Source organism: Nomascus leucogenys, chromosome 19 (genome assembly GCF_006542625.1).
Source record: "Nomascus leucogenys isolate Asia chromosome 19, Asia_NLE_v1, whole genome shotgun sequence".
In the NCBI taxonomy this organism is placed as follows: Eukaryota; Metazoa; Chordata; class Mammalia; order Primates; family Hylobatidae; genus Nomascus; species Nomascus leucogenys.
Genome location: NC_044399.1, coordinates 74,305,285 through 74,333,060, shown reverse-complemented (window position 1 = coordinate 74,333,060; position 27,776 = coordinate 74,305,285). Strand labels below are relative to the sequence as shown.

At 41.4% G+C, this 27,776-nt stretch overlaps 2 protein-coding genes across 3 annotated transcripts in view; one reads left to right on the top strand and one right to left on the bottom strand.

The window, feature by feature from the left end:
• Positions 1-27,776, bottom strand: part of SPATA22 (spermatogenesis associated 22) — a 68,754-nt gene that overhangs the window by 28,555 nt on the left and 12,423 nt on the right. The window lies entirely within an intron of this gene.
• ASPA (aspartoacylase) lies at positions 786-26,360 on the top strand. The gene is made up of 7 exons (XM_003277829.4): positions 786-902; positions 2,857-3,119; positions 8,620-8,815; positions 10,274-10,367; positions 15,626-15,733; positions 21,335-21,444; positions 25,846-26,360. Exons 1-7 carry the CDS (start codon positions 807-809, stop codon positions 26,041-26,043), a joined length of 1,065 nt encoding a protein of 354 aa, XP_003277877.2. The 5' UTR covers positions 786-806; the 3' UTR covers positions 26,044-26,360.

Sequence of the window (27,776 nt, the reverse complement as noted above, 5' to 3'; positions counted from 1 at the left end):
AGGGAAGGAGAAAAAGTAGTAAAAGTAGTTTGATTACGTAACTACTGAACATCACATTATGTATGAGACATCTTATGTATAATATTTAACAAAAAACCCTTCTTATCCCCCTATCATACCATTTAGGAAACAACCCACCTTAAATTTGTCTCCTACAAAATTTCTGGCAATGATCTACTGGACAGCCATAACTGTGAAGTAAAACTTTGCTCTCCTTTTGTTTTGTTTTGTTTTGTTTTTGAGACAGAGTTTCGCTCTTGTTCCCCAGGTTGGAGTGCAATGGCACGATCTCAGCTCACTGCAACCTCCGCCTTCCAGGTTCAAGTGATTCTCCTGCCTCAGCCTCCTAAGTAGCCAGGATTACAGGCACCTGCCACCACACCCAGGTAATTTTGTATTTTTAGTAGAGACGGGGGTTTCACCATGTTGGCCAGGATGGTCTCGAACTCCTGACCTTAGGTGATCCGCCCACCTCGGCCTCCCAAAGTGCTGGGATTACAAGCGTGAGACGACGCCCGGCCTCCTTTTGTTTTAAACTACATTATTTTATTAATACATCAGGCAGCTCTATCCCACAAAACATCTGTAATGCTGGAAGTTATGCTTACTCTTTTAAGTACTTCAGAATATTATATATTCAACTTAATAATGAGATAGTGACAATTTGAAAGGGTTTCACTTCGTATACTATCAGTTCGCTGAGAACTAATAAAAAAGTGTGGTTTTTGTGGGTCATCCCAAAAATCAAGTACACTTTGGGAAACAGGGAGTTAAAAATCTTTCGGAAGTTAACTTGGTATAAGAGTATGAAAAGCCTCTGTTGCTCTAGTTCTGAGGAAATGCTCTCCTTTTTCCTAATAAAGCTTTCCACAGAAGACAAACTCTGTACACCAAAAAACAAGGTAAGTATGGGAAATAATTGCTGCAATTCATTAACTCTCAAAAAAGTTATTCATTTTGACATGTAAGAGAAACTTTATTTATGAATGTGAAATGTGCTTCGAAGTGCTGATCTGTTAAAATTCCATAAAACAAGCTTCAAAATGCAAGTCATTTGTGCCAGCTACGAGTAAATAACTGAAGCAGCATTTCCAGAGAGACTAGGGCAAAGGACAGAACAAACTACAAATCAGCAGAAAAGAAACCAAGCATAGTAGAGTGTTAATAATTCACCACAGTTACTGCTCTTAAAACCAAAGCAACTAAACAACTGTCATCTGTTTACTTTTACGTGTGTTTTCATCATCTCTACACCGTCTGAAGTGTTCAGTGTACATGGATGTGGACAGTCAAAGGCTACAGGAGCTTTTTTTTCTATTAGAACAGTCATTTTAATATGTAGATTTGATGTGGTTATTTTGCTTTCTCTGTCTCTGTATTATAAGCTCTTAAAGGAAGAACATTCATTGGGTTTATTAAATATTAGGAAGCATTCATATTTTATTTTTCCACCATGTCTTTTCTTTGTATGTATGTTTGTTTCCTGAGCACACTGTAATGGCTGTTTATGTGAATTCTGAAAGAGCAAAACTGGAACTGTGAAGAAGACCAAAAATAATAGACAGGCACCCTATTGTCCTGTGAAAAACACTAGACTTGGAATGAGAAACATGGGTCTCAGGCCTAGGTTCTCCTACATCCCTGCAGAACCTTAACTGAGTTACTTAACCTCTCTTTCGTTTACCCCTACAGTGGGGATGTCAACACCTAACCCACCCTATCGTATAAAATTAATGTATGAATAAACTGAGTGGAAGAACGTTATAAATTAAACTGTGCAATTGTAATAAATCACTCTTATCGTACCCTCTATCAAACAAGCTGGCATTACTAGCACATGGTATTTCCAGTACTTGAACATATTTGACTTTCTGGGTGATTGAGCATGAAATCAAATCAGATTTGGCTCAGAGTCATTTCTCCAAAGGGATGTAATCATCTTAGCATTCTGGATAATTTCCCTTAGTAAGACCCCTTTTGGAGTAACACAGTCCAGTGGAGAGTCCCTGCTGACAGTGAATAAGGCTGTGTCTATATAAGTTCACATGACGTGGTTAGCACATGCAGTATGTCCCAAGACATTTTCAGGCATCACAAAGACTTGAAAATTACTAACAGTTGTCTTTCCTTTGGTATTTAGGCAAAAAATGAGGAAGATTCATAAGTAAGTTAACACAGAATTACCAAAAACTTCATGGGAAAGAAATGAAGGGATGTTTCAGGGTAGCTTTTCGAGTCCCAAGTGGTCATTGATTTGGCCCTTCTGTTTCTGATTGTGAAAAAGCATTCTGAAAGAATGGGCGCCGGTTCAAGAGGAGGTCTCTGAGGGTCAGCCTTTGGCTGTTTATAGAGGTGAGATTCAAATGCCCTCAGATCATGAAAAGTGCTTGAACTTATTTCAGAGAAGAAATGTTTTGAAATGCCCGTGGAAATACTGAGTGGGCCACTTTTTTATTTTTTGAGATTAGAAATGTATAAACAATTTTTATTATTAGAAATAATTGTGAAAGCCTCACTGGACAACATCCTAGCTGAGGAAAAGAACAGAATTTTTGTATTAGTATGAAATGCTAATTTATTACTGTATTTAGATCTACTGACCATCTGAGGGAGTTAGAAGTTAAAGTAAACAGCTGTATCTCTAGTTGATCTTTGCATATTTTAATCCAAATATGGTAAAGGGCAGGGCTAAAGAAGGGAGTGTCCATAAACGGGGCTTAGAACTTGTAACAGAAAATTAAAATAGACTCCATTCAAGGGAATTCTGTACTTTGCCCTTTGGGTAAAGTCTCATTTAAATTTCTAAACCTTTCTTAAGAAAATAAAATTTCCTTTGATCTCTCTTCTGAATTGCAGAAATCAGATAAAAAACTACTTGGTGAAATGACTTCTTGTCACATTGCTGAAGAACATATACAAAAGGTTGCTATCTTTGGAGGAACCCATGGCAATGAGCTAACCGGAGTATTTCTGGTTAAGTATTGGCTAGAGAATGGCGCTGAGATTCAGAGAACAGGGCTGGAGGTAAAACCATTTATTACTAACCCCAGAGCAGTGAAGAAGTGTACCAGATATATTGACTGTGACCTGAATCGCATTTTTGACCTTGAAAATCTTGGGTAAGACTATGCTTTGTATTGTATATGTATGTATGTTGTGTGAAAAGTGGTAGGCGTGTGAAAGAGAACACATATATGTATACGCAGATGATAATTGATGTCCGTATATGCAGTCGTATGTTGAATAAGATTACTTTCACTTTTAATTATACTGCATTGTGAATTGCACAGTTATCTAAACTGGGCATTCACGTGCTCTTTTATAAACTTTCTTAAGCACTGGATTATTAAGTTTTCTTTTCAAATGTATACAGACTGAGACAATAAATAGAAAAGGGTTTTGTTTTAAAATCATACCTTTAAAGAAACAGTTTTAATACTCCTTTGCATTGAGTTAGTGTTTGGCCACTATGCTTGCATACATAATTGTTAGCTTTTTAGGAAATTCACTACTATGTTTTCAAGCAACTGTGTTTACGGTAATGCATAAAGTTCTAGTTCAAAAAATGTAATGTTTCAAGTAATATTTATTGAATGAAAGCATTATTAAATCTTTTGCCAGAAGACATCAGACACTTTGGGAGGCCGAGGCAGGAGGATCACAAGGTCAGGAGATTGAGACCATCCTGGCTAACGCGGTAAAACCTCGTCTCTACTAAAAATACAAAAAATTAGCCGGGCGTAGTGGCGGGCGCCTGTAGTCCCAGCTACTTGGGAGGCTGAGGCAGGAGAATGGCGTGAACCCAGGAGGCGGAGCATGCAGTGAGCCGAGATTGCGCCACTGCGCTCCAGCCTGGGTGACACAGCGAGACTCCGTCTCAAAAAAAAAAAACAGAAGACATCAGATCTCCCTGTGATCCGAAGTAGCAGACGTACTTAACTTCCTTGGTAGATTATCGTAGATGGGATGCCAGAGATGAGAACTAAAGACACCATCTGAATTTTCAGAGCTTAAATTTTGCTGATTTATAATATATTGCATACAAGTATGCAGTCATAACATGCTAGGTTAGGTCCTTATTAATTATTTTTGCCTTTGTTTACATCATAATAGCTACCACTGTAGATATAATATGACTCCACATATTTGCTTTTTACCTCTTCTTTCTTTGTTTCTCTTTTTGAGACAGAGTTTCGCTCTTGTTGCCCAGTCTGGAGTGCAATGGTGCAATCTCGGCTCACTGCAGCCTCCACCTCCGGGTTAAAGTGATTCTCCTGCCTCAGCCTCCCGAGTAGCTGGGATTACAGGCACCCGCCACCATGTCCGGGTAATTTTTTTTATTTTTAGTAGAAATGGGGTTTCGCCATATTGGCCAGGCTGGTCTCAAACTCCTGGCCTCCGGTGATCTGCCTGCCTCAGCCTCCCAAAGTGCTGGGATTATAGGTGTGAGCCACCACGCTGGGCCACTTTTTTTCTTTTACTAAAAAATATTTTGAAACATCTGTTTTTCTCAGGAAACTGCGCCAGGTGCTGGGGGAGTACACAGCTCTATAAACTTGGTTTCTACCCCTCAAGGAGTTGGTAGACTACTAGCTAAGATATAAGATACGTGGCCGGGCGCAGTGGCTCACACCTGTAATCCCAACACTTTGGGAGGCCGAGGCGGGCGGATCATGAGGTCAGGAGCTCAAGACCATCCTGGCTAACACGGTAAAACTCTGTCTCTACTAAAAAAAATACAAAAAATTAGCCGGGCATGGTGGCGGGCACCTGTAGTCCCAGCTATTCAGGAGACTGAGGCAGGAGAATGGCGTGAACCTGGGAGGCGGAGCTTTCAGTGAGCAGAGATGGCACCACTGCACTCCAGCCTGGGCAACAGAGCGAGACTCCATCTCAAAAAAGAAAAAAAAAAAAGATATACGCACAGGCACAACTAGCCGCTGTTCTATGTGCCTGTTTTCTGATCAACTCTAATTTGAGTTAGATCACTCCTTAGGTTTAGTCTCACCACAGATCAAAAAATGGACACTACTCTTAATAGAAACATGCCTCACTTTATGGAATAGATGTTTTTCAGGGCAATTATACGGCAGTCATCCTGTTTGTATCAAATCATATTTTTACTAGCATAAATTTTAATTTGAGAAATGCTTTATCTTCATGACTGAGGTTATGTCAACACAATTCATGCTTATCTATTGACCTAAGATAGCTGTTAACTAACTTCTATATTACAAGTAAGAATTTGTTGAAGAATAACTTTTAGTCGGCATATTAACTTCCCAAATAGGTGTGAAATGGACTGGGGTGAGTTTATGAACACCCAGAAGTATGCATTTCAGTGAGCACAGTCTTTTCACTTAAGTTCACTTTCTGCTCCTTACTGTTAACACTATTCAGAGACTAGACTGTTCCCAGCGTGGCTGAAAAATTATAAAATAGATAAACTAATTAACTTCTCCCATCCTATCTCTCCCAAATTTATTCATTTTCCTGTATTCCTCATCTCAGTGGTAGCATCATTATCCACCAAGTCCCATATGAAAATCACCCTAGAACCTTCCCAGTGCTTCGTCTCCCACGTCTAGTGGGTCAGTAAGTCCTCCCAATTATTCCTTGCAAGTACTTCACAAATCCAGCCTTCCTCTCCAGTTTCACTACCTTAGTTGATTTCCTCTGTGGACAGTTAGAATAGTCTCCTAAAGGGTCTCTCTGCATCCAGACTTGCTCTGACCCTTCTTGCCATCTATTTTCCATCTGATACCTCTAGGAATCATCCTAATATGCAAATCTTATCATGTCTCTCCCCTGCTGAAAATTCTTTAAAAATGTATCCAGAATAGATTTAATCAACCTAGTATGGCTAATGCCCTTCAGAATCTCACTCTTCCCTATTCTTCATCCCTTGGGACTCTTCCAATGGGAGCTCAACTGCAGGCATGAAAAAACTCAAAAGTGTCCATCATTTTTCAAAACTTCAAGACTTGACTCTGAGCAACTGGGTAGATACTAGCACCATTTACTCAAATGCAGAAGAATGATAAAGAACTAAAATTGTTGGAGGCGACCTCAGGGGGTTATTTCATGAATTAACTTTTAAAATGTATAAATATCCATTAGGCTTGGTTTGCATATAATAGGAACCTAAGAATAGTGGTTTAAACAAATAAGGGTTTCTTGTTCACAAATAATAAGTCCAGAAGTAGGCTGTCCAGGGCTGGTGCAGCGGCCACATGATATCATCAATGCATAGGCTCCTTCTACTTTCCCACAGCACCATCTCGACGTGGCCCCTTCCACCTTTCCATTGCACCATCTCGACATGGCCCCTTCCACCTTTCCATTGCACCATCTCGACATGGCCCCTTCCACCTTTCCATGCACCATCTCGACGTGGCCCCTCCACCTTTCCATTGCACCATCTCGACGTGGCCCCTTCCACCTTTCCACTGCACCATCTCACGTGGCCCCTTCTACCTTCCCACTGCACCATCTCGACATGGTCCCTTCTACCTTCCCACTGCACCATCTCGACATGGCCCCTTCCACCTTTCCATTGCACCATCTCGACGTGGCCCCCTCCACCTTTCCATTGCACCATCTCGACGTGGCCCCTTCCACCTTTCCACTGCACCATCTCAACGTGGCCCCTTCTACCTTCCCACTGCACCATCTCGACATGGTCCCTTCTACCTTCCCACTGCCCTGTCTCAAGATGCAGGCTTTGTCCTAATGGTTTTTGCTTCAAAGTCACAAAATAACTACTCCACCTTCCTGATTGCATTCCAGGCAGGAATTAGCCCATTGCACAGTAGGTCTCTTGAAGATACTAGCAAAAATAACCAAGGAATACAAATAGATGGAATTTTAAGAAAATGTGGTCGGACGGTTTAATGAGGAAAAGTAAATGAAAAACATTATTATATCTAGAAAAAAAATGTATCCTAACCATTGTGGGAAGTGGGGAGAGGATAGAGGCCCATTTGAGAATGGAAGAAAAACTATTGGCCCTTGTGCCAGAAAAAAATACATATATCTGTACCTGCAAACTTGTGGCCTTTTTGGAGAGGTTACAGACTCTTTGAAAACGTTGTCCCTGGACCTCTAGTGGTTCCTGGACCTCAATTAAGAATCTCTAATTAGGCAAGGTGTGGCTGCTCATGCTTGTAATTCCAGCACTTTGGGAGGCCAAGGCAGGAGGATTGCCTGAGGCCAAAACTTCTGTAACCAGCCAGCAAGTTCTCCTCATCCGCTGCCCAGACAGAGCTGAATTATCAAGACAAGGGAATTGCAATAAAGAGTTTAATTCACGCAGAGCTGGCTGTACAGAAGGCCAGAATTTTATTATTACTCAAATCAGTCTCCCTGAAAACTCAGAGACTGGCATTTTTAAGGATAATTTTGTGGGTAGGGGGCCAGTGAGTTGGCAGTGCTGATTGGTCAGATCAGAGGTAAAATCATAGGGAGTTGGAGCTGTCCTCTTGTGCTGAATCAGTTCCTGAGTGGGAACCACGGACCAGATAAGCCAGTTTATCCATCTGGGTGGTGCCAGCTGATCTGTCAACTCAGGGTTTACAAAATATCTCAAGCCCTGATCTTAGGTTTTACAATAGTGGTGTTATCCCCAGGAGCAATTTCAGGAGGTTCAGAATCGTGCGGCCCTCCGGCTGCATGACTCCTAAATCATAATTTCCAATCTTGTGGCTAATTTGTTAGTCCTGCAAAGGCAGTCTAGTCCCCAGGTAGGAAGGGGGCTTGTTTTGGGAAGGGGCTGTTATCATCTTTGTTTCAAAGTTAAACTATAAGTTCCTCCCAAAGTTAGTTCAGTTTACACCCAGGCATGAACAAGAATAGCTTGGAGATTAGAAGCAAGATGGAGTCAGGTTAGATCTCTTTCATTGTAATAATTGTCTCAGTTATAATTTTTGCAAAGGCAGTTTTAGTTCAAGACCAGCCTGGGCAACATAGCAAGACTGTATCTCCACAAAAGATAAGAAGATTAGCTGTGCATGGTGGCACACACCACAGTTTCAGCTACTTGGGAGGCTGAGATGGGAGGATTGCTTGAGCCCAGGAGTTTGAGGGTACAGTGAGCCATAATTGGGCCACTGCACTCCAGCCTGGGCAAAAGAGCAAGATCCTGTCTCAAAAAATTAAAATGATCTCTAATTAGATTATGTGAGCCCCTAAGTGACTATATTTGTGCACTAGACTTAGCTAAAGTGGGGGAAAAAAGATGCATTTGATGGTCTAGTCCCATAATAAATAACCCAGTGTACCATAACTACTAGGAAACTGTTCATTAAATTAATGGATATGTTGTGCTCAAGATAGAAATCAAATGACAAATTCTGTTTGATATGTCCTATTCATGACTAGCCACATAAATGAACGTATTACTTTGCAAGCATGCCAATGCAACATTAGTTATATGGAATCAAATGAAGAAAAAGAATGTAAGTTTTCATGTATAAACATTTCAGGTAAGTTTTTACTTACCACACAGATTTTTCATATTAAAGATTTGGCGGCTGGTTCTTTTTACACTGTGTTCTTATTATATGTTTATATTATCTCAGGCACAGATGTTGTTAATCTTTTTCTTTCTGCTTATAACAGCAAAAAAATGTCAGAAGATTTGCCATATGAAGTGAGAAGGGCTCAAGAAATAAATCATTTATTTGGTCCAAAAGATAGTGAAGATTCCTATGACATTATTTTTGACCTTCACAACACCACTTCTAACATGGGGTGCACTCTTATTCTTGAGGATTCCAGGAATAACTTTTTAATTCAGATGTTTCATTATATTAAGGTAATGTTAATGTTATTAATTTATAAGTTAGCAAAGGACTTGTACTTTTAAGTCAATTATGGATGTGAGACAATCAGAAAACGGTTACGAGGGAAGGTGCAAGAGAAATGGGATTTATTCCACAGCCAGGCTTGGTGGTTGGGGGAAAGGGTGCTACCAGAACATAGAGGCAGTGGTGAGAGGAAGGAGAAAAAGAGAGGAAACAAGTAAAATAATAAACACAATTAATAAAGTAATAAAACACTTGTGGATTCTTGTGTCTATAAAATTACACGTTTTATCCAGACAGCCACCAGATGGTGGGGTATTTGTTAAAACCAAGTAAAATTAATATTAAAACTTTAAATGGTATGGGATCTCAATTACAAGGTTTTAGGAAACTTAAGAAATAGCCCTTTAATGTAGACTAAAGCCGAGTGATAAAAAAGATTGCCTCCCTTTAGTCCTGCCCTCGTCCCCATTTGATTTAGACACCCCAGAACACGTCTAATCTTTCAGTACTTCATATAGTTAATCATTTTAAGGCTCAGAAATCTCGGAGAAGATTTGCTAGAAAATAGCCAGAAACACACATAAGGAACTGTGTGCTTATTTCTGTGTACTAGATAGCCTTCCTTCCTGAGAGCGAGGATGATTGAGAGGAAAAAGCGTGGCCTGTGCTCAGATCCTCACTTTCTCCTTCACTAACCTTAGACAAAACACACCATTCCCAAAACCTTGCCTCCTTCATTTTATAAAATTGGTGTCATAACAACACTTACCCATAAGGGTACTCAAAGCCTTAAATGACATAAAGTATTTAAAGCATTTAGCCTAATACTTGGCCTATAGTAAAGATTATTATTTTTGTTTCCCTTCAGTTTTGGACAGTAACTGGGTAGTGGTCCCGGTAGGAGATCATAATGTAGCAATTCTTCATTGCCTATTGAAGAGAGAGCTGAATGCTTTGGTTGCCAGATATGGAAGCAGTATTGCTGACACTTTGTTATCCAAACCAAGAGGCCTGTCTTCAATTTTCATGCAGATAAGCAAGAGGAGGGGGAATCACCCAACATCTGTAGAGAGCTGGACCACAGGAATAGAAACAGAATTGTTTAAGACACCAATACCAAGCTAAATAGTTAGTGTAACCAGTGATGAAACAAAAATCACCACATCCATTAAGAAAGAACATTTATTTCATGTTTTTTGATCATGGTTCTGGAGAACTATTTAATGTACATTTTACCTGGAAAGACATTGTATAATTCAATTGTATATGAATTTCATATTGTATAATTTATTTGTATGTTTTCAAAGCTATAATACCATTGGGTTTTAAAGTATTTCATAAAGCTGTCTTACCAATCTTAGTTGATGAAGTAAAATGTATTGAAGGTATTATTGACTCTGTCGAAGCAAAGAGAACAAAACATACGGTTTTTACATAATAAGAAAGATGTTTTCGATTTTTTTCAGACTTCTTTGGCTCCACTACCCTGCTATGTTTATCTTATTGAGCATCCTTCCCTCAAATATGCAACCACTCGTTCTATAGCCAAGTATCCTGTGGGTAAGTCATAGTTCCCATTGTCATAACTCAATAAAATATGTCCTAGCTGAAACTCAGAGAAATTTACTTTTTATTTTATTTTTGAGACAGAGTCTTGCTCTGTCACCCAGGCTGGAGTCCAGTGGTGTGATCTCAGCTCACTGCAACCTCTACCTCCCCGGTTCAAGTGATTCTCCTGCCTCAAGCTCCCTAGTAGCTGGAATTACAGGCATGTGCCACCCTGTAATTTTTATATATTTTTTAGTTACAGGTACCACAGACGGGGGTTTTCCAACCCATTGGTTTAGCCAGGGCTGGCCTCTACAAAATTCCTGACCCTTCAGGGTTGTATTGGCACCTTCTCCTCAGCCCTTCCTCTATGCCCTACCCCAAAACAGTGCCTCAGAAGGCATCCTGCAGCCTCCCTCAAACAGCTTTGTATCTGATGAGAAGACAGACAGGTAACCAGGTAATCATTGCACAGAGTGATAAATGCTAAATAGGGGCAATTACAGGAGACTGGAAGAGCAGGAAAGACCTAACGCAGTCTTGATGGATCACAGAAGGCGCAAAGAAGTGGGATCCATCTTGAGGTTGTGTATGTGTATGTGTTTGGGGGAGGAAAGGAAAAAAATTGAGAGCAGTCAACAGGATTCTAGACAAGTGTCTTGAAGTTATCTGTGACGAAAGGCCATTGTTGATTTCCAATCTGCTATAGAGCAATACTTTTGTAAAATATAATTTAAAAATGAATTTCTAGAAAAACGATCACATACTTGAATGTTGCAGCAATGTCAAATTGCTATAAAAGTTTCTAAACACTTACTTTAATTTCTGTACTTATCTTGCCTGGGACTAGCAGCAGACAATTGGTGGACCAGTCCCTGTCCTCAGACAACACTTTGAGGAAAAAGGAATATCATATACAAGGGCCCCAAACCCCTAACTGATGACATGCCATACTTGATACACTGTGTTCTCCATTTATCTTAGCACTCCTGTTCCCTACCCCCTTCTGCAGGCTGCTAATATATGCTTACTAAATATTAGCTCAAATTACCAGTAAGTACACAATTCCAACTTATAAATGATCATCATTCACAGTTGGGTTTTTTTTTTTTTCTGGGAAAGGGTCTCACTCTGTTGCCCAGGCTGAGTGCAGTGGCACGATCACAGTTCACTGCAGCCTTGACCTCCTGGGCTCAGGCAATCCTCCCATCTCAGCCTCCATGTGCCACCACATTCGGCTAATTCTTTATTTTTTGTAGAGACAGGATCTCGGTATGATGCCCAGGCTGGTCTCAAACTCCTGACTCAAGAGATCCTCCCACCTCGGCCTCCCAAAGTGCTGGGATTACAAGCATAAGCCACCATGCCTGTACCTCATTCACAGTTTTAATCACACATATCCCACACAGACTCATACAAACTTATCCATTCCTTCCCACGCAGGTTCTATAACTATAACCATATATAAAATACTAGCCAACCAGAAGAATCGCTTGAACCCCGGAGGTGGAGGTTGCAGTGAGCCGAGATTATGCCATTGCACTCCAGCAGGGGCAACAAAAGTGAAATTCCGTCTCAAAAAAACAAACAAACAAAAAATACTAGCCATCTAACACCGGAAATACATACATTCACGAGCTTGTCCGGAGTGGTCAGATCTGACTGGATCAGAAAGGCAAGGGATCTGTTTCTCCAAAGTGCTTGTGCTACCAGTGACCTACTCCAGGTGGTTTTCTGACCCTCTCCTTATCAAGACCTGTCAAAGATCTGAGAAATTGTACCCGGCTTTCAAGCTAACCATTAGCCTAGCACCTCTGAGTGCTAGTAGAAGACACAAGACTCCTGAAACAGAGACAAAGAATAGATTATTGACAGTAGTAATAGCAGAGTGTTAGCATTTCTGCACCATTCCCCAAGCTCCAGTTAACACAGGGTGACATGGAGAGAGCCAGATGGCAGCTATCCATGCCAGTGGTTGCATTCTAGGAGAGAAACCCTGAGCTGAGGGAACTTTAATTTTATTTATTTATTTATTTATTTTGAGATGGAGTTTCGCTCTTTTTGCCCAGGCTGGAGTGCAGTGGCACGATCTTGGCTCACTGCAACCTCCACCTCCTGGTTTAAGTGATTCTCCTGCCTCAGCCTCCCGAGTAGCCGGGATTACAGATGCCCACCACCATACCCAGCAAATTTTTTGCACTTTTAGTAGAGACGGGGTTTCACCATGTTGGCCAGGCTGGTCTCAAACTTCTGACCTCAGGTGATCCACCTCGGCCTCCCAAAGTGCTGGGATTATAGGCGTGAGCCACCGCGCCCAGCTGTGAACCTTCATTTTTATAATGGGCAGTAGGCACGAGTGCCCCTTGCCCCAAGGAAGACCTCATTCCTAACTTCCAAGGCTGTTCACTATACAGACATCCTTGAAAAGATCATCTGGAACAAAAATAGTCCGTGTCTTGCTCACGAGACTTGCAGATATGCAGAAGATCCATGAAGAATCCTCTCTCCACATTCCTCTTACCACCTGCTTTGCAATAGACATTTCACGAGTTGTTTGTCATCTATTCATTTGTTTATCCTGCCAGTTACTACTCATACACCCTCTAAAACACCCTCTTTCTTCTCTATTCTATTCTCTTTCCTGAGCGCCCCATTAGCATAATTAATTATCTGCAGACTACATTACAATTAAAATTACAACTTAAAATATTTTTTGTTAAATCTCAGATGGTTTAGCCAGGAGTAATTTAATTTAAAAGCAGGTTGGCAAACAATATAAATAAATAAAAATCTAAAATTATTCTGGATATTCAAGCGTTGATACTTTTGTGCATAATAATGGGATCTTTATATGGCCATCTTTGGTGGCCCTATTGTCCAAACCAAAAATTAACTTTTCAATACAAGATCTCATATCAGAGCAGAATATTTAGATTGTAGGACATGGCTATGGCAGAGTCAGGAGTGGCGCTGAATGAACAATAATTATACAAATAACTTTTCTAAGTCTCAAATGAGACCACGGTTAGTCTGAGAAAGTTAGGAGAGGGCTGTGTCCAGTTGCTTTCCCATACTTGTGTGTGTGTGTGTGTGTTTGTGTGTGTGTGTGTGTGTGTGTGTGTGTGTGTATGATCATAAGAGTGGCTGCAGCAAACTGCTTCTTTCTAGGATAAGGTTTACCTAGAATGATCCTGTCACATTTCTTCTGCCTTGGGAACAGAGTACAAAGGTGGTCCTTGTAGGTGGCTACTAGAAGTTAAAGCAAAATTTATATGCAGTAATATTCTTAGTGCATTATAAAATGTTGACTCAGAAAGATTCTCTCTAATGTTAAACATGCTTTTTTTCCAATGAGTGCATGATATAAAAATATTCTAAATAAAACAGCAAAGTTGGAAGGAGAACATATAACATTTCTAATTATTTACAATGAATTTAATATTCCCTCATATTGAAATATTTTAAAGATTTGGCTGAACTCGTAAGGGCCAAACATATCAGCAGATGTTTGTTCTGGCTAAGAGTATTGCCTACAAATATCATAGCCCAAGATTGATATTTGAAAGTTTGGAAATTTTAAGCTTTTATTTGGTGTCACAGAGAAACAGGATCTGTATCTCTTATTGCTAAACCTTTGATTTGTTTCAGCTAATTGCCTATATTTTGATATTTAGCTTACTCCAATTCCTTACTTCAAGTATTGATGCTTTTGTGCATAATAAAGATTCCTTTATTCTTAAATCATTGACTAGGAGATTACTATGATTGACTTAAACTATTCAACATTTACTCTTGAACTGGAGAAAAATTTACCTACCTTGAAGATTGGAAGCCCAACTAAAATCAGGATTCTATTAGAAAAAGGAGGAAGGTGAAATGGATTTGGGGTAGGCAAACAACAATGTATTCTATAGTATTCCTACAGACATATCTACAAACACACTTTTTCACATATTTGTATAAGTCATTTATGCACAGATGCATACCTTAGCCACATTTACAACAACATATACTTAAATATATGTTCACACGTATATGCAAGAAACCTAAGCACAACAAATAAAAAATGATGCAAGAGAATATGATAAGATTTTGTGTATTGGGAAATAACAGAAGCAGGTGAAAACAAGGTAAGTATAAAAGAATGCAGTATGTTAATGGGATGGAAGAGAATGAGGGTAGTGCAGTTGGTAAATGGTTTGACAAATGGAGAAGGTGATGACTGGGGAGATGACTGTGGGAGACTTGAACAGGAAGGAAGGGTCTACAAAAATAGTTTAAAGAAAGAGTATTTTGTAGTTGTAAGGATGGATGCTTAACAGCCACACAAAGTAGACCTAATAGTACAGGCATCATTTCATATGAGTTAGAAGAAATGAACACAAGTTTTTCCTGCATAAAATTAAAACCAGGCCAAGCATGATGGCTCATGCCTGTAATCCCAGCACTTGGGGAAGCCGAGAAGGGCAGATTACCTGCAGTCAGGAGTTTGAGACCAGCCTGACCAACATGGTGAAACCCTGCCTCTACTAAAAATACAAAAATAAGCCGGGAGTGGTGGCCCGTGCCTGTAATTCCAGCTACTTGGGAAGCTGAGGCAGGAGAATCGCTTGAACCTGGGAGGCAGAGGTTGCAATGAGCAGAAATCACGCCTCTGCACTCCAGCCTGGGTGACAGAGTGAGACTCTGTCTCGAAAAAAAAAAAAAAATTAAAACCATTGCACTATTGTGTTAGGATGGATTGTTATGTTAAGCACAAAATAATTGCTCCAGGGTCACATAGGTTGTCATATTGACTGAAATCCATGATTCATCTAGTCTGGATTTCTGTGAAATCTATAAAAATAGATGTCCTTCCTCCCGTAACGGCTAAGTGTTAGATCTTAACAGTTTCTCTTCAGATCCACCTATTATTTTGTCAGCATAAACTTATCCACCTCTTTTACTATGTTATGACTTTTAAATATTTTAGCAATATTGAAGGAAATCTAAATAAAAAAGACCACAAGAGTTTCCTATTTCTAATACCACTGATTTTTTCCATGTTCTTTCCCAGTCTTTATTCACTATGCATCTAACTTAAACATGTAAATGTTCTGCTTTACGTTTTGCCAAACATTATGTCTCAAATATTTTCCATGATGCTACATGGTTTACCTTTTTAATAATTTTTAATAACATAATTCTAAATCTTGATACATTAAAATGCTTCGTTTTATAATCTATTTTCATACTTATATAAATGTGACTATCTCTCCTTCTGTACCTAGGTATAGAAGTTGGTCCTCAGCCTCAAGGGGTTCTGAGAGCTGATATCTTGGATCAAATGAGAAAAATGATTAAACATGCTCTTGATTTTATACATCACTTCAATGAAGGTAAGTAATAATGAAGGTGACGTTATCAAACTTAACCACCAAACATTTAAATAACAATTGGTGGCGGGGCGTGGTGGCTCACGCCTGTAATCCCAGCACTTTGGGAGGCCAAGGTGGGTGGATCACGAGGTCAGGAGATTGAGACCATCCTGGCTAACATGGTGAAACCCCGTCTCTACTAAATATACAAAAAATTAGCTGGGCATAGTGGCGGGCGCCTGTATTCCCAGCTACTCGGAAGGCTGAGGCAGGAGAATGGCATGAACCCAGCGGGCGGAGCTTGCAGTGAGCCGAGATCGCGCCACTGCACTCCAGCCTGGGCGACAGGGCAAGACTCCATCTCAAAAAAAAACAAAAAACTAAAAACAAAAAAACAATTGGAACCTGGGTCAAATTTGCCATGCTAATGATATGAAGTGCTTTTTAAAATTTTTATCTACTTCAGCTATTCCCCAATGGCCAGGATAGACACATCCAAGAAAAGCAGCTGCCAAATAAAGACTCCACATTAAATCCTCATTTCCTGTTAATCTCCATTTTAAAAAGAAAGACGAGAAAATACAAATGCCCAGTAAACATATGAAAAGATGTTCAACATCACTAGTAATTAGAGAAATGCAAATTAAAATAAGTAATCATTTTCCCCCATTAAGTTGGGAAAATATTAAAGTCTGCAAATATCAAGCGTTGGTAAATGTGTAGGAAAAGGGGAAACTCTCATTACCTGCCGGTGAACATATAAGTGAACATTTAAGTTGGTAAAGACATTTTAGAGGATAATTTTACATCATCCACTTCTTAACACACCAATCTTATTACCCAGCAATTCCACATCTCAAAGAAACACAAGCACAAGCAACATGTTGTTTACAAAGATAGTTATCGTGCATCATTTATAACAGCAAAAGAATGGAAACAGCACGAATGTCCACCTGTTGGTGGACAGTTAAATAAACTAACATGGAAGAATCTTCAAAACACGTTGGTAATTAGCAGAAAGCAAGTTGTAGCCCAAGACATTCAGTACACCAACTGGCTTTAAAATAACACTAATAGTCATCACCTTCTAGGATACATATATATGTTAACATATCACAGGAAAAGTCCTAGAAGAAAACACACCAAACTGATAACAGTGGTTACTGGGAAGGGGAGGCAAAACCCAGGCTAATTTTGTCTTAATTATATTCAGTAAGAATAATGTATTTACGTATTATTTCTGTAATTAAAAATTAATTAAATGGGGACTGGTGGACAAGGTGGGTATATAGAGCTCTATGTACTATCTGCTCATTTATTTGGTAAATCTAAAACTGCACTAAAAAGTCTATTAATTATAAAGGAAGTTTACTTTAAAATGGAAAATAATTGCTTAAAATCAAAGAGGCATTCTATGTAAACAATTATTCCAACAGACTGAGTTGAAATTGTTGTTGAGGAATGGGCAATTATAATAACAGAGCTGGTGTATACTTCAGTGTCTGTGGGGAGTAAATTCCTCAACCTCAGATTGTGCATCCTACTGCAATCACAGACTTTCCTTTTGTGCTTGGAAATCCTTTGACTCCAAAATCATGAAAACTGAAAATGTGCTTTTTACCATCTTTGTCTGAGGGCAGGTTCTATAGTGTCTAATGGAACTGGTTTTGAGAAGACCACAACATATTTACAATAAACTCTTTAAATAGTAAGTGTGGGACTACAATACGTTAAGAAGTGATACATTCAGATAGAAGACCACAAATCTGGGTGGAAAGCAGGGTTTTCAGATCATGGTCCATAGAATCCTATCACAAGGGTGGAGAAAAGCAGTTCCTGCAACACCCCACCCCTTAACCCCTTATCTCTGCTTCAACCAGAGCTCTTCTGTATGTTAGAGCTCTTCTGTGTAACATTTCATTTAAGCAAAGGATTTGGCAATTCAAAAATTGTCAACCACGATTAATTTAGACTATCCAGCTTGGTGGATTTTCAACTGAGCACTTGTATCCAAAGAATGCTGACAAATGAATCATAGCCCCATGTGAAAAGTCTCAAGAAGTGTGTTGAAGGGCTTTGTTCTTGACTCTGTACTACTCAGAATTGTAGTTAGCGAACTGGATAAAGACATATGCGACATGCTCACCTAAGTGACAGGTTGCAGGAAGATAGCAGGAAAACATCCTGGCTGAGAAGGCAGATCCGAGAAGTCCTGACCATCTTTAACAACTGTTTAAACCAAATGTTTAAGCTTAACAACATCAGGAACAAAGTTTTGTTCTTATGTTAAAAAAAAATCCCAGAATAAGGGAGGTAATGGTCTTTTTTTTCTGCCTTGAATAAACAACACTTGAGAAGTGTAAATAAATTCTGAGTCTGTAATCCAGGAGAAACATCTATAAAGACGAATTTAGCCAAGGAGAGCACTGAGAATGTTGAAGAGCTTGAAAATCATAGTGAGAATAATTCCTGGCCAGGCGCGGTGGCTCATGCCTGTAATCCTTGCACTTTGGGAGGCCAAGGCAGGCAGATCACTTGAGGTCAGGAGTTCAAGACCAGTCTGGGCAACATGGGGAAACCTCGTCTCTACTAAAAATGCAAAAATTAGCTGGGTATGGTGGCATGTGCCCATAATTCCAGGTACTCCGAAGGCTAAGGCATGAGAATCGCTTGAACCAAGGAGGCGGAGGTTGCAGTGAGCCGAGTTCACGCCACTGCACTCCAGCGCCTTGGTGACAGAGTGAGACTGTCTCAAAAAAAAAAAAAAAAGAAAAGAAAAGAAAGAAAGAAGTCTACATTGGAAAGAAATTCGACATATTTTCTGTGACCCAGAGGGCAGAACAGAATCAATGAGATAAAGTTACCTAGAGACAGAATTTTTTTTCTTTTCTTTTCTTTCTTTTTTTTTTTTTTTTTGAGACAGGGTCTCACTCTGTTGCCCAGGCTGGAGTGCAGTGGTGCAGTCACAGCTCACTGGTTGGGCTCAAGCAATCCTCCCACCCAGCTTCCTGAGTTGCTGGGACCACAGGCGTGCACCACCACACCCGGCTAATTTTTTTGGTTTTTGTAGAGACACGGTTTTGCCACGTTGCCCAGGCTGGTCTTGAACTCCTGAGCTCAAACAATCTGCCTGCCTCCGCTTCCCAAAGCATTGGTGTTACAGGCCTGTGCCATTGCACCTGGCGAGAAAGAAATTTCTTATTAACAAAGCTGAGCAGCAATGAAACAGGCCACACTTTGTGAGGCTGTAAGAAGTCATCTTCTGCATCTGTAAGATGGCCAGAACAATACAGAGAATACTCAAACATAGATGGAAGTTAGGTTTTCGAGACTCCTTCCAACTGTAAGTAGCAAAAACATACTCCTTTGTGTTCTATCAGTTTTTACTTTCTTCCTATCCAACTTTTTGGTTTAAAGAAATGAGATCTGGTAAGTTCCCATCTTCATCTTGGAAGGTGTGATAGATTTTAATTCTTCCCTTTCCCATGTCCACATCCTGGCAGTGGATGTTTCATATCCTTCTGTTCAGAGATAGAGTCTATTTTTCCACTCCTGGAATAGCTGGATTGCCCATGTGACTTGTTTTGTGCCATAGAAGAGGCTTGAAAAGCACTTGCACATTGGAGCTTGCTCTCTTCCTGCTCTTGCAAACCCTGTACATGTACCATTATGTGCAACAGCCCACATTGGCCTGCTGGATAATGAAAGACTTTGAGGTGGAAAACTCAGGCACCCTAACAGACAGTCACGCAACTCCAGCTGACAGACATAAGAGTGAGGCTATCCCATAGGATCCAGCCTCCAGGTGAGCTGTCAGCTTACCACAAAGGCAGGAGCAAAACAATCAAGAATCCACAAAGCCAGTGTAGACGGAAGAAACTTTTCAACCAACCCACAGAATCATGAACTAAATTAGGAGGTGGTTGTTTGAAGCCACTAAATTCTGGGGTAGTATGTTGTGCAGCAGAAGCTAACTGACACAGAAGTGATCACTGGGTATACCCATTCTAACTCTGCTCTAAAAGCAAAGGAAGGCTTTCCTTTGAGTTGCGACCATAACACACTGTGGGCCCTACATTGGACCAAAAGTTCGTCCTGTTTGCTCAGAGATAGCCTGGTATATACATAAACTACTCCTTTTCCAAGTTTCTGGGAACTGGGTTGAGGTTGCTGCATCTTTGGAAGTTGGTCTCCACCACTGGCAGGCTGCCTGCATCGCAAGATCTCATTACTCAGGAGCTGTCCAAGTGTCTAATGTACTTAGTTAAGAAAAAGAGGCCCCGGCATGGTGGCTCACGCCTGTAATCCCAGCACTTGGGGAGGCCGAGGTGGGCGGATCATAAGGTCAAGAAATCGTGACCATCCTGGCCAACATGATGAAACCCCATCTCTTCTAAAAATACAAAAATTAGTCGGGCATGGTGGTGCATGCCCATAGTCCCAGCTACTCAGGAGGCTGAGGCAGGAGAATCGCTTGAACCCAGGAGGTGGAGGTTGCAGTGAGCCGAGATCACGCCACTGCACTCCAGCCTGGGTGAAAGAGCGAGGTTCCATCTCAAAAAAAAAAGAAAAGAAAAGAAAAAGAGCACGATACTGAAGTCACCTAAGTTGCTGGAACTCCTCCTGAAAATATTCAGTCATAAAACATCATAGCTGGAAGGGTCCTCCAAGATAAGCTAATCCAATACCTTCATTTGACAGGTCAAGAAAGCGAGCCTCAAGAAGTTCAGCATCGGCCGGGCGCAGTGGCTCACGCCTGTAATCCCAGCACTTTGGGAGGCCGAGGCGGGTGGATCACGAGGTCAGGAGATTGAGACCACGGTGAAACCCTGTCTCTACTAAAAATACAAAAAATTAGCTGGGCACGGTGGCGGGCACCTGTAGTCCCAGCTACTCGGGAGGCTGAGGCAGGAGAATGGCGTGAACCCGGGAGGCGGAGCTTGCAGTGATCCGAGATCGCACCACTGCACTCCAGCCTGGGCGACAGCGAGACTCCATCTCAAAAAAAAAAAAAAAAAAAAAAGAAGTTCAGCATCTTGTTCAAGGCGGCATAGCCAGGGGATTAGAGCCCAGGTCTCCTGACCCTGAAACCTAGATTCTTTTTCTCCCAAACTGGCTTTTTCAGTTCTGTTTTCTACCTCTGTCCGTTGGCATGTTTGTGGACAGAGTGCTGATAGGAATCATTCAAGGACATCTTTTGGCCTAGTGCTGTTTATGAACATCCTTAACTAAACGTTATCTGTTCTCCCCATCGCTCTTCATTTTGTTATTGTTGTTGTTGTTATTATTGTTTCTTCCTTACATTGTCAACTTCCCTTTTTCTAGATTTTTTTTTTTTTTGAGACAGAGTTTCACTCTTGTTGCCCAGGTTGGAGTGCAATGGCTCACTGCAACCTCCACCTCCCAGGTTCAAGAGATTCTCCTGCCTCAGCCTCCCAAGTAGCTAGGATATTTTTAGTGGAGATGGGGTTTCACCATGTTGGCCAGGCTGGTCTCGAACTCCTGACCTCAGGTGATCCACCCAACTCGGCCTCCCAAAGTGCTGGGATGACAGGCATAAGCCACCACGCCCGGCCCAGAGATGTTTTTAGTTGCCATTGATACATACTGTTTTTGTCATAGGAAAAGAATTTCCTCCCTGTGCCATCGAGGTCTATAAAATTATAGAGAAAGTTGATTATCCCAGGGATGAAAATGGAGAAATTGCTGCTATCATCCATCCTAATCTGCAGGTAACATGTGTTCTTTCTTTAAAGTGTTGAAGATAATAATGCTGTACCTTTGAATAGAAGTTTACAGCTCATACAGCACTTTGCGTACATTCACCCATTTGATGCTCTCAAAAGACACTGAGTGTAGATAGGGAAGATGTTCGGACAGTCGCTCAGTACTTATTCAGTGTAACCTGTGCTGGCTGTGTGGACACATCAGTAAGTATGGCCTACACGCTCAATGGAATTTATAGTGTAGGTACACAAAAGTCTAACTTTAGTCTAGAAATGAAGATAGCCAGATGTGATGACAGAACAATGAGGTGGGAGAGGAGTGGTCAGACAAGGCCGCTTAGAGAAAGTGAAATTCCTACCCACATTCAGCGGGTGGGAATTAATGATGTCTATTTTAACATAAGGAAATACAGGGCCGGAAGTTAGATCCTTCCCATAGCCATGTAGCTATCAATGACAGATCCAGAGTTAGTGCTCTTTCAAATTGGCCACATTGCTTGCTACCTCCCTGTGACAGAATAAGTTAGAGAAAAACAATTGGAACCTCTTTCTTCTGCCACTAGTCCCCGACTCTCCTCAGAACCCCCAGAATTTACTCCTTGCCTAGTTTTATCAATAATGACATAGTGAAGAAGGAAAAGAAAAAAGGCTCTTGAGAGAATGTAGGAGGTTTAAATCTGGAAAAGGCAAAGGGAAAAGGAGAGAAGAACAGATTTCCAAAGCCGAAGTATCCATTCCCCAGCGCGAGTGGCCTGCACACTCTCAGACCTCAGAGATGGAAGAGAACTGGTGGATTATCAGTCCGGGGCTTTCAACCCCGACTAACCTTTACCTAGAGAGCTTTTAAAAAACATAATAATAGCAATGGCAGGACTCCACTCTGAGATACTCTGATCTTTTTGGCTTGGATAATCAGGATTGAAAAACACTGATTGATCCAGTTCCTATCCCTGTTTAGTGACTCTAATAGTCATTCAGACTTGCAACGGAATGAAGTGGCCTGCCCAGTAATACAGAGGAGTGAAGCAAATCCTGCTTTGTGGCCTAATGGGACCCAGGTGGAAACCTGAAGAAGGAGCCTTAGGCAGTGTTGGTTTTTGTTTTTGTTTTTTTTGAGACGGAGTCTCGCTCTGTCGCCCAGGCTGGAGTGCAGTGGCACCATCTCAGCTCGCTGCAAGCTCTGCCTCCCAGGTTCAAGCAATTCTCCTGCCTCAGCCTCCCGAGTAGCTGGGATTACAGGCTCATGTCACCACGCCCAGCTAATTTTTGTATTTTTAGTGGAGACGGGGTTTCACCATGTTGGCCAGGATGGTCTCGATCTCCTGACCTCGTGATCCGCCCACCTTGGCCTCCCAAAGTGCTGGGATTACAGGCGTGAGCCACCACACCCGGCCTTAGGCAATGTTTTAAAGGAAAGGTAAAGACTGGGGGAGAGAAAGGAAGAAAGCACTATTGGTGACAAAAATATCAAGTACAAGAAACAGAGGCCAAGGTGATGATGTCATGGCAGGCTAAAACAGGATTTTTCAGGTTTTAGGATACTCTTGAGGAGTACAAAAATAATCCCAGACAGGCGGAGAAGTGAGATGGATGAGGTCAGTAGCAAACTGGGCTAGTGGTAGGTCTTGAAAGTTAGGGAGGATGGTTTTGATTTGACAGACAATAAGGAATGGCTCAGTATTCTACAGGAGGGATTGATTGGTTAATTCTTCCAACAAATATTTTTGAATGACAACTAAGCTCATTCTGGGCCCTGAGATTCAAGATAGGGAGTGTTCCTCATGGAGCTTCCATCCTAATGGGTGAGGAGAACTGACCATGAATAAGTAAACAATATGTAAACCAAATCATTTCAAACTGTAATAAGTGCTGTAAAAGAAATACACAAAATAATATAGCAGAGGGTATAACAAAGGGTTCCAATTAGATGGAGTGGTCACAAAGTGCCATCTCAGAGATGGTGGCACTGAAGTTGGAACCTAGAAGATGAGAAGCCAGCCATGTGGAAGGCAAGTGAAAGGCCCTGAGGCTGGAACAAACTTGGAGCATTTGAGGAACAGCAAGAAGACCCATGTCCCTGGAGAGTAGCAGTGAGCAGAGGACAGTAGAGCCTGGAGAAAACACACAGTCCAGGACCCAGTTATGAGTCTAGATTTTGTCCTAAGAGTGATAGTTCTTATTAAGGGATGCTAATTGGAATCACGTAAGGGACCCCCTCCCAGTGCCTAGAACCCACCACAAACTACTAAAGTAGCGCTTCTCAAACTTGAGCCACGTGACAATTATGGGGAGCTTTTTAAAAATGCTGATTACTGGCCAGGAGCGGTGGCTCACGCCTGTAATCCCAGCACTTTGGGAGGCCGAGGCAGGCGGATCATGAGGTCAGGAGATCGAGACCATCCTGGCTAACATGGTGAAACCCTGTCCCTACCAAAAATACAAAAAATTAGCCGGGCGTGGTGGTGGGTGCCTGTAGTCCCAGCCACTCGGGAGCCTGAGGCAGGAAAATCACTTGAACTTGGGGGGCAAAGGTTGCGGTGAGCCGAGATTGTGCCACTGCACTCCAGCCTGGACAGAGCTGAGACGTCTAAAAAAAAAAAAATGCTGATTCCTGAGTCCTATTCCCAGAGGCTCTGATCTGATTCAACAGGGTGTAGACAGGGAATCAATTGAGTTCACCAGGTGATTTTTATGTGGCTCAGGTCTGGATAGCACTGCACGACATCGGAATCTCCGCAGGTGGGGCTAGCCAGACGTGTGTTGAAGAGGTTCCTTTAGTGATTCTGGGGCAAGTCTCTGCCTGAAAACCACCGGTTCAGAGAAATAGTTCTCAGCCGAGCCACCCTGTAAATCATCTGGGGCCTAAATACAATCAACACAGAAAACAGTGAACTATAAATGGGTAGCATGAGGGATTCGAGGAGATGGGTGAAAGAAGTACATATCCTGATCACATGGTTGCAGATTATATGACTCTATGCTCTGCAAGTCAGAACTCATAGAACTGTACACAAAAATGAGTGAATTTCACTGTATGTAAATTTTAAAATAAAATTTAAAAATAATGATGCCTAGGCCCTCCTCTCAGATTCTGATTTGATATCTGAAATGGGCCAGCCCCTCTACCTGTATATATGTATTTAACATCCCAAGCGATCATAATGCACCACCAGGATGGAGAAAACTGCTGTGATGCGGCACTTCTCAAACATTAATGTTGTGCACGTGAACGTTGGGGACCTGTTAACATGAAGATTTTGATTTGGTAGGTCTCTTGCGCATAATGAAATCCTGCTTTTCTAACAAGCTCCTGGGTGATGCAGATGCTGCTGGGAAATGTTAGAAATGCAGAATCCCAGGCCCCCACCCCCAACCTACAGAATCAGAATCTTCATCTTAACAAAATCCCCAGATGATTTACAAGCACCTCAAAGTTTGAGAAGAACTGTTCTGGGATTCCTGTGGTGTGACAGCCATGGTGCTTGAGGGCTCAAAGGTCCAAACCCCTGGTGCGGGACCCTTCAGATAACTCAGTTGTTACCCTAATGTAGGAGCACATTTGGAATACACTCACCTTGTCCCAGACTCTCCCCAGCCCAGCACCACCTTCTCTCACCAATCCCCGTCAGAATAGAATCTCTTTGTATGCAGGTATAACATGGCTCATTTTTATGTTTCCCAGCAGTAGAATGTCTTGCACACAGAAGACTCCTGATGGATATTTCCTAAATTTTGCTGAACAGAATTTAACTTGAGCTGGCAACAGGCAGACTATGCACTTAGGTAGACATGCATTTAGTTTTGCCTTTTAATATTATACATTTCTTTGGCTACATCCAAGGTAAACCTGGTATTGAAGCAAACTCTTTTTTTTTTTTTTTAGAGACAGGGTTTCGCTCTGTCACCCAGGCTGGAGTGCAGTGGTGTGAACACAGCTCACTGTAGCCTCAACCTCTGGGGGCTTGAGCAATCCTCCCACCTCAGCCTCCTGAGTATCTGGGACTACAGGCATGCACCACCACACCCAGCTAATTTTTCGTATTTTTTCTAGAGATAGGATCTCTGTGTTGCCTAGGCTGGTCTTGAACTCCTAGGCTCAAGCAATCCGCCCACGTCGGCCTCCCCAAGTGCTGGGATTACAGGCAAGGAGCCACTGCACCTGGCTGAAGCAAATGTTAATTACATGTTTCAATTATACAAATGCAAAGGGGAACTCTTAAAACTACTGCCAAAATTCATGACCCAATTTCAGTGCAGTCAGATCACTTGCCTGCATCTCGATGCCTCGCTCAAGTATCTCTTTTAAAACAACAGAATACTGTAATTCGTTAGTTGTCTAGAGTCTCACATACATTTTTAGAGGAGAAAAACCAAATATAATATATTTATTTTGATTGTTCCTGAGAGGATCAAGACTGGAAACCACTGCATCCTGGGGATCCCGTGTTTTTAACTCTTGATGGGAAGACGATCCCCCTGGGCGGAGACTGTACCGTGTACCCCGTGTTTGTGAATGAGGCCGCGTATTACGAAAAGAAAGAAGCTTTTGCAAAGACAACTAAACTGACGCTCAATGCAAAAAGTATTCGCTGCTCTTCACATTAGAAATCACTTGTAGCTCACATCTTATACAGTGTCTTACAAATTCCGCTAGTTTGTAAGCTCCTTAAGAGCAGGGTTGTGCCTTATTCAACTGCACACATAGCTCCTAGCGCAGTGCCTTACTCAGCAGGCATCTAAGCAAATTTCTTAAATTAATTAATATATCTTAAAGATATCATATTTTATGTAGGTAGCTTATTCAAAGAAGTGTTTGCTATTTCTGTATAGTTTATTATACATTATACTTGGGTAGCTCAACATTCTTAATAAACAGCCTTTGTATTCAGAATATAAAATTGAAATAGATATATCTAAAGTTATTTGTTTTATTGTGCTTTGCTTTATTGCACTTCACAGATACTGTATTTTTTTTTACAAATTGAAGGTTTTTGGCAACCCTGTGTCTAGAAAGTCTAAGTGCCATGTTTCCAACAGCACGTGCTCACTCCTTGTCTCTGTGTCACCCTTTGATAATATTTCAAGCTTTTTTATGATGTATTATATCTGCTATGGTGATCTGTGATCAGTGGCCTTTGATGTTACTGTTGTTGTTTTGGGGCACCATGAATCGTGCCCATGTGAGACTGTGAACTTCATGAATGTTGTGTGTGTTCTAACTGCTCTACTGACCGGCCATTTCCCTGTCTCTCTCCCTGTCCTCTGGCCTCCCTATTCCTTGAGACAGAATAATTAATAAGTCTACAGCAGCCTGTATGTGTTCAAGTGAAAGAAAGGGTCATACTTCTAGAAATTAAGCTTAGTAAGGAAGGCATGTCAAAAGCTGAGACAGGCTGAAAGCTAGGCCTCTTGCACCAGTTAGCCAAGTTGTGAATTATAAGAAAAGGATCTTGAAGAAAATTAAAAATTCTACTCCAGTGCACACACACAAATGATATGAAAGCAAAACAACCTTATTGCTGATATGGAGATAGTTTTAGTGGTCTGGATAGAAGATCAAACCAGCCACAACATTAAACCAAAGCATGACCCAGAGCAAGGCCCTAACCCTTCAATTCTGTGAAGGCTAAGAGAGGTGAGGAAGCAGCAGGAAGCTGGCAGAGGTTGGTTCACAAGGTTTAAGAAGACAGCTCCAAAACCTACAAGTGGAAAGTGAACCAGCAAGTTGCTGATGTGGAAGCTGTAGCAAGTTATCTAGAAGATGTAGCTAAAATCATTGACGAAGACAGCTACACTAAACAACAGATCTTCAGTGTAGTTGAAACAGCCTTCTATCAGAAGAAGACGCTATCTTGGACTTTCCTAGCTAGAGAGGAGAAATGAATGCCTAGCTTCAAAGCTTCGAAGGACAGGCTGACTCTCTTAAGAGCTAATATAGCTGGTGACTTTCAGTTAAAGCCAAAGCTCATTAACTGTTTCAAAAATCCCAGAACTCTGGTTGTTTTTTTTTTTTTTGAGATGGAGTCTCGCTCTGTCGTCCAGGCTGGAGTGCAGTGGCACGATCTCGGCTCACTGCAAGCCCCGCCTCCTGGGTTCACGCCATTCTCCTGCCTCAGCCTCCCAAGTAGCTGGGACTACAGGCGCCTGCCACCACGCCCGGCTAATTTTTTGTGGTTTTTTTTAGTAGAGATGGGTTTCGCCATGTTAGCCAGGATGGTCTCAATCCCCTGACTTCATGATCCGCCTGCCTCGGCCTCCCAAAGTGCTAGGATTATAGGCGTGAGCCACCGTGCCCAGCCCAAAAATCCTAGGACTCTGAAGACTGATGCTAAACCTGC